Source organism: Pelmatolapia mariae, linkage group LG5 (assembly GCF_036321145.2).
Source record: "Pelmatolapia mariae isolate MD_Pm_ZW linkage group LG5, Pm_UMD_F_2, whole genome shotgun sequence".
In the NCBI taxonomy this organism is placed as follows: Eukaryota; Metazoa; Chordata; class Actinopteri; order Cichliformes; family Cichlidae; genus Pelmatolapia; species Pelmatolapia mariae.
In genome coordinates this window covers 32,518,299-32,534,163 of record NC_086231.1, presented here as the reverse complement: position 1 = coordinate 32,534,163, position 15,865 = coordinate 32,518,299, and the positions used below count along the sequence as shown (strand labels likewise).

Here is a 15,865-nt window from a genome sequence, read left to right as displayed (position 1 = left end):
AGTCCAGCCGCCTGCTGGGGTTTGTTCCTCAGTTGTGCAGACAGTACCGTGATTACACTCCCCGCTATTGTACACACATGTGTGTCCCTTAAAGGGATATTTTTTAATCAGTCTTCACACAAGATAAAAACAGTTCACCTTCCCAGAGTTAAGGTGCTCCATGGTATCTATGGAGGGATCTTTGAAGGTGTTTCACACTCGGTGAAGTTGTGTAGTCTATAAAGCGTGCCCATGATGGCCACAGTAGACAATTACAGGCTAATGGTAAAGCCAGCACATAGTGTAGTGTAACAGGTACAGAACACAGCAGAATGACATCCAGTTAATCTGCAGTGTTTGACGAGTCGCATTAGGCAGCAAAAACTACTAGTTGCATGTGACTACAGCAAGACTTCTTTTTAAACTCATAAAATATATTATTGCTTCAAATATGTACTTCATTTCTATACAAGCTTTCTAAATATCACATCTTTTGTCTCGTGAAACATCTTGAAATGCTAAAGAAAAGGTGCAGATGTACAGTAATATCAACACACACGGCCATTTAACAGGCCATCAAGGCCGCATTTGTTAATCATAGCAGGAAATCTGTAACACAGAGCTGGCATTTATAATGCAGACATGGCCCTGAAGACACATTCTTGAGACAATCCTCACATAAGATACACAATTCACAAAGATACACAATCAGAAAGCCATTAAAGGGTTTTTTAATGAAATCTGGTCACATAGTTTGATTTGGGTGTTTGAATAACCCGACACCCCCACACACGGACACACACACACACACACACACACATATACACACAATGATAAGCTAGGTTGTAGGATTTCCTCACAACTTTTAATGTGAATATATAAGACGATTTAATTTCTTTTCTTTAAAGGACACCCTCAAACAAATAAAAGATGGTTAAAAAATGTGATGATAAAGCTTTCCTCCTCAACTCAGCAGTCTGTAAAGAGAAAAGATTCAGTTTAGTGAATCTGCAGTTGTGGGAAAAGTCAAATTCTGAATGTTTAGGCTTTTTAAAGATTGGAGACGTGTATACCTGGGTCTCAGGACATTCCCGTGCACCCCCCTGTATCTCTGATTTCTCTGGATGGCTGTGAGGTCTTCCTTGTATGTCCCCTCATAGATATCTGACTGACGTTTCATGTAACTCTCACTTCCATCCCTGTGGGGAAAAAACAAACAAACCCCACAATAATTCCTCTTTCACTGGCTATTTGTACTGGTAACCCACACACATTGGAGCGATTTCATTCCACTTGTGTTACCTACCCCAGCCGTTTGCCCATGATTGTCTGAAGGAACTTTCTGGCAGAGATTTGGCCCAGGACTTTCCTGTAGCTGTTTGTAAAGATGGCATCAGCGTGGCGCCCTAAGCTGGAATCAGAAATGGGGACAGTTTGCATCAGTTCAGTCAGTGTAAGCAGAAAATAAAGTAAACTGCAGTGCAGCAGCAGGATTTATCTGGGAGCTGGCCAGCGGTCGATTTACAATTTGCTCACATCTTTTTAAGCATCCACACTAAAGGAACAAACGAAGTTCGAAGTATTAAGACACATTTAGTAAAACTTTATAATACGGCCTGCAACTAAAGGTGTAATTACCCTGTAATCAAATGGAATTTCAACATATTTGCTTTGAAATTACAATGTAGTCATGGTTACCTATAAATATTTAAAGGTAAGTACACCAAAATAAGAAAGTAACAAGTGAAGTTTTTACAGGAAACAAAAAAATATACTGTAATGACAAGTGCATTTTCACTGCGCAATCAATTTTAAGTAATGTGCAATTAAATCATAATATTGTAGAAAAACAATATTTCCCCATCTTACATTAGAAATAGATTATATCTGCAGCACGGGCTGTATTATGGGGTGGATCGATTTTAGCCACATTTCATAATAAATTCATAAATGAATGATGCCAAAACTTTATGCACTATTTTAATAAAATGTAGCTCCATATCTAAAAGGCCATAGGTCAAAATATAAAAATTTAGGTCCAGCATAGACTATCTGTAGTCCAGTGTTTGCTTGTATTGTATTCAGCTGTGTGACATATCTTTGAAAATGATGTACCTTCTAATAAATCAAGAATCCCTATTAAAAAACTGTGTAAATGATCCACTTTGACTGGGACGTTTCATTAGCTGAGCCTTTGAGCCATATTTTACATCAGCCACTCAGACCATATTAACATACGGACCGCAACTCTGCTGGCTCCCTGGGAGGACGTGCGTCTTCCTCCTGCTGCTCTGCTGGATTCTTTAGTGAAGATGTCATCAGGATAGATGTATCCCTCTGGCCGAACCTGAGAAATATCCCCATGAACTATATGAATGCAGAACATCTCAAATGCCATTATTCAAACATAGCCCTTTATCTACCAAGAACGATGATTTCATAGTAGTGCAGAGTCTTTGTAAAGACGACAGATTTAAAAGAAAAGAAAATATCATCAGTCTGCAAAATGCTTTAGCGTGTGAACAGTTACATCTGCAGTTTTAGTACACGACACTGTGACGATGATGCCTCGTAAACGTAAAGCGGTGACTAATCCAGACATCTTGACCCTTTTTAGCAGAAGTACAGAGGACACAGCTATGACATGTAAAGTAAAGAGTCAACTGTTAGATGAGCATCGACACGACCATTTTTCTAATCCTGACAGAGATCAAATATGTTATATTTAATGTTTAATTCAGGTTTTGAATATTAAGAAAATTTTCTATGTCACTTGGTAAGACTTCTAAACATTTCAGCTAAATGATGCATATATAGTGCATATTGGTGTGATTTGCCATGAGTTTACAAAAAATGTTCCCTTTGTGTAATCATCCAATGCTGTCATTGTCATTGATCGGCATTCCCAAAGCTGAACGGCTGAACTAAGCAAAGGGTTTACGTAACTTTCAAAATATGCCTAAACCTCAGTAAAAATGGAAATGAACAACACCTAATGAATTTGAGTGATTTTGTCAGGACTTACCTAATGGATGGGTAGAGTGGGGAGCCTGACAAAGTCATGATCAGGCAGCAAAGCAGCAGTGCAGCTTTCTCCATCATCACAGCTAGTCCTGGAGAAGAGTGGATAGCCAGAACAAATGACAGGAGTAGAAATTACATTAGAAAAAACGCTGAAACCACAGTTTCCCAGACCAGCCTCATCGCTCTGCACAAGGAACTGAAGTTGAGGCAGGCAGAGATGTATAACGTGACAGGAAATATCATGATTTTAAGAATAAATAATACATTTACACAAACATGGATATCAAATTCAGAGTGTTTTTTATAAGTTACCTTGATTTTATTTTTCTTGGTAAGAATCCTGAGTGCCTCTGCAGTTTTATTCCGCACCATCCGCTCTCATGATGTCTCACTTCCAGGAAAGAACGAACAAAAGAAAACACTGGAACAGTACTGTTTCTCATCCCAGAGTTCATGCTCACTTTATACTGAACCTGTGGCTCCAGTCACGCCTACATCACACATGATTCTCTCTCTCTCTCTCTCTCTCTGTGTGTGTGTGTGTGTGTCTGGGATGTGGACTGGGGGCATATTCACTTAATCATATGAGAAGTTGCTTTCTCTCATTACCGTTTGTTCTTCTTCTTTAAAAAAAAAACTATTTAAAAGCATCTGTCTAAAACTGTTTAGGATTTCATATTTACATGGTAAGTATGAACAATGTTTTTTTCTGATGGCCTGATATTAATACTTTACGTTGGTATACAACAATATTGAATATTTTTATAATTTATTTTATTTTATAATATAATATTTTTACCTCGATTAATGTAAATATCAAAACAAGCAAACGAATAAACAAACAAAAACCATTAACGGTTTGTTTTTCATGCTTTTTTTTAAAGCGAGACATTTTAAATGAGAATAATAACGAAAAGTATTTCTTTGTGCCCCCCTCTCCCTGTTAATGCCCTACCTGGCCCCCCTGGCAAAACTTTGCTAGACCCGCCCCTGCACAGTTACCAGCTGTCAGCTACGTAAAAAAAGGATGCTGGTGTTATTTGTCTCTCAGAAACAGTTCATAACTTCCCTTCAACTCATTCATGTCACCTAAAAGGTAAACCTGTTTCTCCATCACCTGTTCAGCTCTGATGATTCAGTAAGGACATCTCCTGGTTTCATCTTCATGTTTCCCTCTCACCACATATCCAAACCGATATCATGACCAGCAGCTTTACAGCTGTGGCTCCAGCAAACATCAGCTGATACTAGAAATTAATATTAAATTAACAACAGCTGATCAAGCTTAAACGTGCTGCTGTTGTTTAGCACAACATCCGCTGGTTTCCTCTTTCTGGCGCAAAGTGGGCGATAAATAAACAAGAGAGAAAAGCCGATCAGCTGATCATTGATCAGTTTCATGATTGAAGTAGAAACAGGAGAGGGAGGGGGAGAGAATGAGAGAAGAAGAGGCAGCTGTGCAGCAAAGACACAGAATAACTCCAGCTTTGTGTCTTTTTCATTGTAGCTGAAGTACGGGACAAACTGTGTTCCTTTTCACCTCAGTACGAAACGCGTAATATTTTCTCTGAATACCAGACGATTCTGTTTTTTAGGGGACGGTTGGCAACTCTAATAATTAACCATATGAACAAAATAAAGTTCAACATCAGTAACATAGCACCACCCAGCTGTATAGAAACTCCGTCATGCTAGCTAGCACGCAGTACGAAAATGTCAGCATACCGAAAATAAACTGCACCTAAACTTGGTTTATATCTGACTCCGATAGACTGCAGGTCATAACTTCTTACCTGAAGTTCAGTTCACCTGACACGCGGACCGGCGGCCGCTTCGGGTCTCTCCTCTTGCCTCCCTTTTCCTTCATCCACCTGCTGCTTCCACCACTTGCTAATGTTACTGAATCTGTGGAAGCTCCGCGATATCCACCACACGAAGTAACGAATAACGAGCCTATCTAAATCCCAGTAACGAGTAACGCGTTCCTGGTTTTGGCATAATAACTAGTTACCGTGCTCGTTACCACAATAATAACGTAGTTACTGTAACGCGTTACTTAATAATGCGTTAGTCCCAACACTGGTAATCATCCACGACTATTTTCAGTTGCGGATGATAAAGGATTCAGAAAGTTTATTCATGCAGGCCCATATGACAGAGAATGTGCATCTTCTTTTTGTTTTCATACTTTTATTTAATTGTGTTGTGGTTTGCAGTGTTTTGTGTTGTTTCACTTTAAATTTGTTTAAAAGGAAAAAGCTGTGGACTTCCGGGTATGGCGGCGGAGTGAGTGGAAGCGTAGTTGGGAGCTCTTAGCGACGGTCCAGTATTTCCCCATTTTTCCAACACAGATAACATCACGTTTCGATAAATATTTATGGGGAAATATAAAACTAAAAAGAACAGAAAGGAAAACTGACGAAGAGAGCGAGGAAATGGCGACAGGAGACGGGAGTGAAGACACCCAGACCACGATGGCTGCCCTCCAAGCTAGCATGGAGGCTATCCGAGAGGAAATCATGACAAGTCACACGGATATGAAAAAACACTTCAGCGATGCTTGGGAGACGGTGAGGGGCGACATGAAGCAAGAATTTGGGAGCTTTAAAGAGGAGATGAATAAGAAGTTGGATGAGGTAGGGGCAAACTTGAAAAACATGGAGACGAGAGTAGAAGAATTGGAGCAAAGAGAGGGGGAGGTGGAGGAGTGGAGCACGAGTGCTAGGGAGAGTGCTCCTTCAGACCGTAGAGGAACAACAACGCATGCTGGCTAAGCTAACTGACTTAGAAGCTCCGTCTCGGAGGAACAACCTTCATATATTTGGAATACCGGAGGGCCAGGAATCTGATAACCCGACAGAATATGTGGAGAAGCTCTTCAAAACTGAACTAGATCTGCAGTTGGGGATACAATGCTGCCATAGATCACTTGGTCAGAGGCCTCTCCCGCATGCGCCTCCCAGATCCATGATTGTTTGCTTCCTTGAATATAGCATCAAAGAGCAAGTGCTGAAAAAAGCATGGATGAAGAAGGATATATGCATAGACGGATGTCGGATTTATGTGGATCACGACTACCCGGCAGAAATCATCCAGAAACGAAAGTAATACGCCCCGCTGCGGAAAATGTTAAAGGAAAAAGGCATCCGATCTCAGACACCAGCTGCAGCGAGGCTCAGGGTCTTCTACAACGATGGTCCGATTACTTATGAGAGCGCGTCATCAGCAAAGCTAGATCTTCAGAAGAAAGGATTGCTGAAAAGAGGAGAAGATGGTGGATTGGGAGTATCCCCCAGCCGCCAGCCAGCTCAAGGGATGGACGGGGCTCAAGCAAGGCTAGAGGACAACTCGTGGTAGGTCAGCGGATGGGACAGAGGACGGAGAAGAGCTGTGGATGTCAAATGGGCGTGGGAAAAACTCAAGAGATTTCATCACTCATCTCATCTGAAAGACTATACTAGTTAAGAGGCTCCTGTGAATGGTTGTTAAATAGAGTCAAGGAAAAACTTTATGAAGAATTAAAGACAGATGTTATTGTTATTGTAGTTCAACAAGTATATTGAGAAAGTTATCCTGTTAATTTATCAGTAGACAGCTGTGGTTTGATAGAGTTTTAGCAAAGGACCACCGAACTGAGATGAGTGAAGCGCGCTGTCGCCACCTACTGGGAGCTGTGATGGAACCGGAGCGGACACCATACTCCCACGAGGGGCCCTTGCATGGAGAATCCCCCTCGCTGACTTAGAAGTTAGTTCTTTAACTTCTTATTTGGAAGTCATGTTCAGTTTGTAAGTTCAATTGTTGTTTTTCAAGGCACAGGTCGTTTTTTTCAGGACTGATCACTCGGGGCGGGGAGAGTTTATCTTATAGATGTTATTTTAGGAGAAAACCATGTCATTCCAGGAATATAGGATAATATCATTGAATGTTAATGGTCTTCAAAACCCCATTAAGAGGAAAAAGATAGCAACTAAAATGAGAAGGGAAAGGCATGATATAGTATTTTGGCAGGAGACCCATTTAAACAATATGGAACATGAGCATTTAAAACACTTGGGGTTCAAACATATGTACTACTCATCATATAGACAGAAGTGTGCAAAGGGGATTGCAATACTGATTGCAAATAAAATAAATAAAAAAATTATATTCACAGACACAAGGGGCTGACCTTCTAAACATTCAGAAATTTTTGCATTCTCTGGACCTACCTAATATTGGACGGGAACAAAACAAAAGACTTATGCAACAAATTACTAAACAAGAACTGGATGAAGCCGTCGCAAAAACAAAAACAAATAAGATGGCAGGTATGGACGGATTTACATCAGAATATTATAAAATTATTTATTAAATTATTAATTATTAAAATGTTTTAACTATGTGTTGGAGGGAGGGGAGTCACCAGCATCTTGGAGACAGGCAATTATTTCAGTAATCCCAAAGATGGGCAAGGACAAAAGGGAATGCTACGGAAGCGTAGAGCTGCCACGCAGACAAAAGAAAAACAGAAGTATATCACGTTATAACCTGAAAAGTTTATTGTTCTAACAAGATACTTTTCATGTTTGTACAATATACTTTTCACATTTGAACGACATAATATCACGTTATTACAATATACATAATTATCACGTTCGTACAATATAAATATTATATTGTACGAATGTGATAATTATATTGTTTGAACAATAAAGTTTTCATGTTATAACATATCTTTTATTGTTCGAGCATGATATATACAATTGCCGTAAAACATAGTGAAGTGGGTGACAGTGCAGATCAGAGTGCGAGAAAATGGCTTGTTTATCGGAATTAATTAAGTTCTACCGTATTTTATGCTTGGATTGAGGCATGGGGAGATTTTGCTGTTATTGAGCAGTTTGGACAGTATTGTGATAAGCATACGGACACTTAGAAGAAACCTAAAACGCATGGGACTGTACAGGAGAAAGAATGAGTCCAATCCGATTGAGGTGGCAGGATTTCTTATTGATCAACTGGAGGGACACTCCAGGCTCCATGGATACAAACTACACCACCTGAACTGCATTCAGGCAGGTTATGTTGTCACGCAGAGTACTGTGAGACATTTACTGAAATATCTTGACCCTTACGGTGTTGAGCAACGGCGCAGAAATCGCCTAATGCGACGCACGTATGGAAATCCTGGACCAAATTTCATGTGGCATGTTGACTCCTATGACAAACTGAAGCCTTTTGGAATCTGTATAAATGGAGCTATTGATGGCTTTTCGAGAGTTATGATTTGGCTTCATGCCTATTCAACAAACAATGATCCCAAAGTCATTGCTGGCTATTTCATAGCAGAAGTTGAAAAGAGGATGGGAACACCTGCTGGAATTCGCTCTGATTTGGGAACAGAAAATGTCATAATGGCGGAGATGCAACGATTCTTGCGATGGACTATGAATCCGAACGTCAGAAACTGTTTTATTACTGGGTTTCTTTTAATGAGTCATTGTGTGTGTGTGTGTGTATGTGTGTGTTAGAGAGAAAGAGAGACACAGAGAGAGAATAAAAAGTTCACTTTAACACCCACCATGAACGTAAACCATCCCTATTATCACTGTGTTCAGGATATCAAAAATGCATATTTTACTGGCCAGAAACATAAAATCACACTGTCTAAAACAATTCATGTTTAATAATTACTTTAAATTTTCCACAATATCACGTGTTTACCACTGTTATTCTTGTTGTTGAGTATTTTTGATAAACTCTGTTTTTCTGATTGTCACTGTGTGGTGCTTTTGGGTAACATGTTCAGCCCAGAGAAATGTGTTCTTTTACTAATATGAAATTTTTTAATTTTTAATATTTAACAGCAAGAGCTGCAGCAAGTTGCACATTTGTGGAACACCCACATAATACGCAGAAGCAGAAATGCAGTTGCTCCAAGTGGATGTCCGATTCTCATGTACACCATCCCTCATCTCTTTGGAGGACAGGATCATCTGAAAGAGGTTTCTCGGGAGGCAGTGGATGCTTGTAAGCAAGAATGCCAACAGAGAGGACCTTATACCTGTGATGAAACCGTTTTCAGCTCGTGTTGCCTTATAATGTCAGAGAACTTCTTACTTCCACCAAGCACAGCAGATGAATCCATTGAACTGTACCTCTTCCTGAGAGGCTATATACTGAAGGACTTATAAACCTAAAAATAATTTGGCTTAGGGAATTTTTACGGACATATTTTTTGGTACAATGTTTTATTTGTGCAATAAACAATGGAAAAGACAATTATTATTAATTTGTTTGGATTTTCGGTTCAAGATAGTAGCAAGGAAGCATGTGTAAATATATTTAACCAAATGTATGTACTTTAGCGAAGAATCAAATTTAAACCAGGTCCTTGACATTTACAATTCCCACAGCCCCAACTACCTTCAGTACTACTACCGTTTCATTCTAAGCAGAGATCTTTAGTTGCAATGACACTACTACAGTCCTGTTTTTGAGAACAACACGTTATTTTTATCCTTTATTTTTAAACAAAGAAGGGATTAGTTATGGGTTTTATAATGAAATTGAACTCAATCTGGCTGATTTTGGGATGTCACCTTTTTTAAATATATCTTTTTACTATAAATAGCTTTATAAAACTAGTATTGCTTTTCTTTTTTAATATTTTGACTGAGACATTTATGCAAAAAAACAGTTTGGTTCCCATGTAAAGAAAACATTTGACACCTGTTTATTAATTGAAATTAGAACATTGAAGTAAATGCTTGAATACGCAAAATGTTTTAAAAATAAATCAGTAGAAAGACATGCATTGAAGAATCTCAACCTTTTGGCATTTCCAATTATTTTATAACTGAATTTCTATTATATCTGATTTCTGTTTTAAGAAAAAACAGAAATCGAAAAAACATTTTTTAAACTGCTGATCCTATATGTTCTCATTCATGAAATATTGTTTTCAATTTTACTAAACACATTGTGCAACTGCTATTCTCCCAAGAACAGTTTCTTGTAAACTGGCAAATATAAAAATTATGCATTATTTAATAATTAACAAACACTGTTAGATGTTAACCTCCCTTTTATTTGTGTTCAAGGAGAAGAAAACACGGACTCTTGATAAACACTACAAAACTTAAATTATGTGCCAATTTTCTGTGTCTTCTATTCCAGTCAACTATTGCATCAAACACATTGTCTTCCACAGTTATTCCCTTAAAATATGTTCTAAACAAATGACTGGTGGAAAGGTAAAAAAAGATACTTGAAAATGTTTAATATTAAATCTTTTAAATTATTACTAAGCAAAACATCCCCTCTAGCAGACATCTTGTATCCTACAGAACTGTACCACAGACCTGTTGAAACGACCTTGACACATGATAAGAACTCTGTAATTATAAGCATAGTTCACCTCTTGCTGCTAACCATATGAACTGATTAAACATAATTAGTTAACATTTAAACTAGTAAAACTTTTAAGTATGAAACTTTAAACTGAAATTTAAATTTTTCTTATTGGAAACAAATTGATGTTATCCACAATTTTTGAAAATAAATTCAAATATGAAAAAAAAAAAGGTTTTTTGGGGGGTTACTAATAAAACACTTCCCTGAAATGTAAGCTCTTTCTTTTTTTATACAATAATGTGTTCTCTGTTTGTGGATTTAACAAACTTTATAGCTTTATAGCCCCTCATTGTTAGTTCAAACCTTTCATTCTTTGGTTTAAACATGATGGACTTCAATCAAGCTATGCTGAACTCATAAGAGCTTTTAGCAGCCAAAACATTGTCCAGTTCATTTCGTAGTTCTGGGTAGGACGTGTATGTCCATGGTAGTTCCAGAAGAGGGCCGCATGTGTGTGCCACAGGTCGTCGTGCCAGTCCATCCACAGGCGTGAACAGTACCTCAACCTTGTCAACACAGATGACATCTGACCCAGAAAGAAACCTGAACATCCTTCTGAGCCCTGTATCGTCAAGTCCTCTGATGTACTGTTGCAGAAATCTGAAGCTCTGCTTGAGTGGTGGGAGAGGCAGTAAGCAACTTCAAAAGCTTTCTCGTTGTTGGCTTTTTATCTTCATACATTTGTAAGACATCTTGTGGGCTTTGAAAAGCTTCTATTAGGAAGTGGCTTGCAACTAAGGGCATTTTCTCTGCGGCATATGCTGGTTTTTGGATTAACTGTTTGTGTGCGACTTTCAGAAGAAGGCCTTTTAAGTTCTCTTTGGTTGGAAGCACTGATACATCCAGGCGATCCATGAGATACAGCACTTCATCCCTGTCTTCATCTGAAAGATCTTCTTTTAGAGCCCTTGTTATCAGATCCCTATCTGGTTGACTTAGGTAAAAGAGAAGACTTTCAAACAGCAGATCATCTGATACTCGATTCTCACCGAAAATGAGTGCCACTGTGAAAACAGGAGCAAGGTGACAAGGGAAATATCCATGGTCTTGAAATCCCTTCAGTAAAATTCCACCCATGGATTTCCACTCTTCGTCCTGCCATTTAGGAGACAGTGATGGCACTCTGAACTCCTCTCCTTCATCTGTGTTGTCTACAAACTCTGACCAAAATGCAGCATACACATCTCTTGATACATCGTCTGCATCAGCTCCTTTTTCATCAATGTAGGTGTATTTTAGAGGGTGTATAGGGAGTGCTGGATCTTTGAACTGGCTGATCATCTCCTCCAGAATAGTAACCCTGTGAAGTTTGATGGTAACGCAGACAACATCATATGATGCTGCAGAACTCATTGCTTCATTGCTCATAGATGTATCTGGACTACTGACTGCTGTGTTTGTTGGAGGAAGTGTAATCGATGTGATAACCAGATCATCTTCCTCAAACTGCAAGAATGGTTCATCTATTACAGTGTCATCAAGTTGACAAGGCAGAGGCTCTCCGAGGTAGGGTCCAATCATTACCTCAGATGTGTCTAATAATACATCTTCATCAGCATTCCTAGATTCTGGTTTTGTTCTTAAGTCCTCTAACTATGTCATAAATCTCTTTCTCTTCCACTGCTCTTAGAAACATTGAGCTTCTATTCCTTTCAATATTTTCACCAGTGTCCCTTTCTATTCCATCAACCTTTATTTCTTCTGCCAGTTTTGGCCCTGTGTTTACCAAGAATTCATTAAAACCATTTACTATCTCTTTCATGTTATTAATACTTCTTGTTCCTTCTATTAAGTACCCAGGGTAATCATTATTCCTTGATTCATTTTTGATTATACTGTTTAATACATTCCATATATCCCTTGTGTTATCTTTATTGTGTTCCAACCTTTTTATGAAATACTCTCTTTTACAGGATCTCATTATATTAGTTAATTTATTTTTGTAAGTTTTATACTTCCTTTCAGTTTCTATGGTTCTCTTTTTTATGAATTCTCGATATAGGGTATTCTTTTTTTTGTAGTCCTTTAGTCATCCATGGTCTTCCTGCATAGTTGTGTTTCCTGTTGATTTCAATTACTGGGGAGTTTTTATCAAGTAATGTGTTAAATGTTCTTAAAAATACTTCGTAAGCTTTATTAACTTCTGTTTGTTCATATACATTATTCCAATCATGCTTTAAAAGTTCATTTCTAAGACAGTTTAATGTCTTCTCTGTTCTTATTCTACCCGACTCACTGGACCCTCTACAGTTCGCATACCGCCACAACAGGTCCACTGATGATGCCATAGCCCTGACACTCCATGCTGCCCTGTCACACCTGGAGAAGAGAGACACGTATGTGAGAATGCTGTTTGTAGATTACAGCTCAGCATTCAACACCATCGTTCCCTCGAAGCTGGACAGGAAACTGCAGGATCTAGGACTGAGCAGCTCCCTCGGCAGCTGGATCCTTAACTTCCTGTCTGACAGACGCCAAGTGGTCAGACTGGGCAGCACCACCTCATCCCCCATCACACTAAACACTGGTGCTCCACAGGGGTGTGTACTGAGCCCTCTCCTGTACTCACTCTACACCTACGACTGCACGGCCACTAGAAACTCCAACATCATTGTGAAGTTTGCAGACGACACTACAGTGGTGGGTCTTATTACCAACGGTGATGAGACGGCCTACAGGGAGGAGGTCAGCGCCCTGACCCACTGGTGTCAAGACAACCATCTCACCCTCAACATCGCAAAGACAAAGGAGTTGATAGTGGACTTCCGGAGGTGCAGAGGAGTACACACCCCCATCACCATCAACGGCGCCGCTGTGGAGAGAGTGAGCAGCTTCCGCTTCCTTGGTGTACATCTGGCTGAGGATCTTACGTGGTCAGTACACATAAACAAAACAGTAAAGAAGGCGCAGCAGCGCCTCTTCTTTCTCAGGAGACTGAAAAGATTCGGCATGAGCCCCCGCATCCTCAGGACCTTCTATCGCTGTGCCATTGAGAGCATCCTCACTGGATGCATCACCACCTGGTACGGCAACAGCACCGCTCACAACCGCAAAGCTCTCCAGAGAGTAGTGCGGTGTGCTGAACGGATAATTGGAGGTGAGCTTCCCTCCCTCCAAGACATCTACAGGAAGCGGTGCCTGAGGAAAGCGGGGAGGATCATCAAGGACTCCAGTCACCCCAGCCATAAACTGTTCAGACTACTTCCATCAGGAAGGAGGTTCTGCAGCATCCGGTCCCGTACCAGCAGACTGAGAGACAGCTTTTTCCATCAGGCCATCAGACTGCTGAACACTTCATAGACACCTCACCCTCACTACTGGAACTTCAACATTATGCACTCCATACTGTACATTAATGCCACTGTTTTGCACATACCAACCTCTGTATATTTTATATATCTTATTTTATTGTTTACTTTATTTCATTTGTAAAACATGTACTATATACTAGGGGTGCAACGATACACAAAATTCACGGTTCGGTTCGGTTCAATACTTTGGTGTCACGGTTCGATATTTTTTCGATACAAAAAAATGTTCATGCCTTTTTAATTTGTCATTTATTAAAATTATAAATATATATTTTAACTCAAAAGTACAGTTTTTAAATTTAATGTTGCTGAAATGACAAAGTAATAAAAAAATAAATATCTGATGGAGAAATCCCTCATCTTTGGAAAAGAGAGTTTATTACAGAGAAATGGCTCTTTCCAAAATAAAAGCTATACTATACGCTTCTTGTGGGGTATACTCTCAGCAGCATATTAAACATATCAGGTCCCCATAAGGAGAATCATGTGCTAACGGTGGTCTAAATGACTCGGGTAAAGTTTGTAGCATGCGTGCTTGTTGTTTTTGTCTGCTTCCACTTGTCTTTGCACTAGGATGATGTCGGCGTAAATGTGCAGTCATATTCATTGTGTTCCCACTAGTGCTGTCAGCGTTAATCTGAAATGACGTTAACGCCACAACACGGCAAATCTCCGTTAACGAGCTACCGCGGATCGCCCCATGCGTGGGGCTGGACAGCGTCAACACGTTAACGAGCAAACTGCACTAACGCAGTAGTTCCCACCCATGTAATTGAACACTGCGTGGCACATCCGACATACTGTTTTACTTTTGTCCATGATGCGCTTACCTTCAGGGTCATACTTCACATGAAGACCAAAATAGTTCCAAAGGCCAGATCTGAATGAGGGTGGGGGAGGTTCAATTTGCCATGCTGCAATGAGCTAAGCTTCTGTCTTGCTAGCTTGCGCTGTGCTCAGTGGATCTGCGCTTGACAGTGCAGCCTAGGCGGAGTAGTCGAACGCAGATCCACTGAGCTCTCAACACAGACAGCATCGTCAGAAGAAAAGTTGATAAAATAAATTAAAAATCTTGTATTGATCGATACACATGCGTACCGAACCGAAAGCACTGTATCGAACGGTTCAATATCGATACGAGTATCGTTGCACCCCTACTATATACACACTGAAACACACACACGTAGAAAAACATATTTAGTATACACATTCAGTAATGTATATACCTTTACATATTGTACATATATTTATTACTTTTTAGATTAGCCATTTTTATATTTTGCTTGTTTTACATTATTGTATTTTGCACAACTCTGTTGCTTGTGAAGCTCGCACACAAGAATTTCACTCACATGTACTGTACCAGTGTACCTGCACATGTGATGTGACAATAAAAGTGATTTGATTTGATTTGATTATTCTTTTGTAAATAATCTTGTGTCCATTGCTGTTGACTTTATAATGGCAATTATAAGATGCAAAGAAAGTAAATGGTCACTTATATCATTGATTAATAGCCCACTTTTTATATTTTCTTCTATTATATTTGTAAATATATTATCTAATAGAGTTGCGCAATGAGATGTTATTCTGGTTGGTCTTGTTATCAGTGGAAATAAACCCATGCTGTACATGGAATCAATAAATTCTTCTGTACTCTTATTATGATTTGGATTCAATAAATCAATATTAAAGTCCCCACAAATAAACATTCTTTTCTGATTTATATTTGTAAATAAGTCCTCCATATTATATTTAAATATCTCAATCTTAGATCCTGGTGTTCTGTATATACAACTGACAATTAGGTTTTTCCTTTTTTCCATACTTATGATATTGGAATGATATTGATATGGTAACAGTAAAGACAGTTATTGATGGTATTGTAAAACCATTAAAATATATATTCAACTTGTCATTTCAAAAAGGGTTTTTTCCACAAAAAATGAAAGTTGCTAAAGTTATTCCCATTTACAAAACCGGTGAAAGGCATCACTTTACAAACTATAGACCAGTGTCAATACTCTTCCAGTTCTCTAAGATACTGGAAAAACTTTTCATAAAAAGATTTGACAGTTTTGTGGAAAAACATGAATTACTGACAGATAGTCAGTATGGGTTCAGAAGCAACAGATCAACAGCTTTGGCATTGA

At 39.0% G+C, this 15,865-nt stretch overlaps 1 protein-coding gene across 2 annotated transcripts; it reads right to left on the bottom strand.

Moving 5' to 3' along the window:
• Positions 1–708: 708 nt before the first annotated feature.
• Positions 709–14,675, bottom strand: ghrh (growth hormone releasing hormone). 2 transcript variants are annotated; one of them, XM_063473212.1, is made up of 7 exons: positions 14,543–14,675; positions 3,316–3,394; positions 3,005–3,092; positions 2,222–2,326; positions 1,286–1,390; positions 1,053–1,178; positions 709–956 (listed from the first exon to the last, which is right to left on the bottom strand). In XM_063473212.1, exons 3-7 carry the CDS (start codon positions 3,079–3,081, stop codon positions 944–946), a joined length of 426 nt encoding a protein of 141 aa, XP_063329282.1. In that variant the 5' UTR covers positions 3,082–3,092; positions 3,316–3,394; positions 14,543–14,675; the 3' UTR covers positions 709–943. The 2 variants fall into 2 exon arrangements, with proteins under 2 accessions (XP_063329282.1, XP_063329283.1); XM_063473213.1 differs by lacking the exon at positions 14,543–14,675 and having other exon boundaries at positions 3,316–3,423.
• Positions 14,676–15,865: the final 1,190 nt, after the last annotated feature.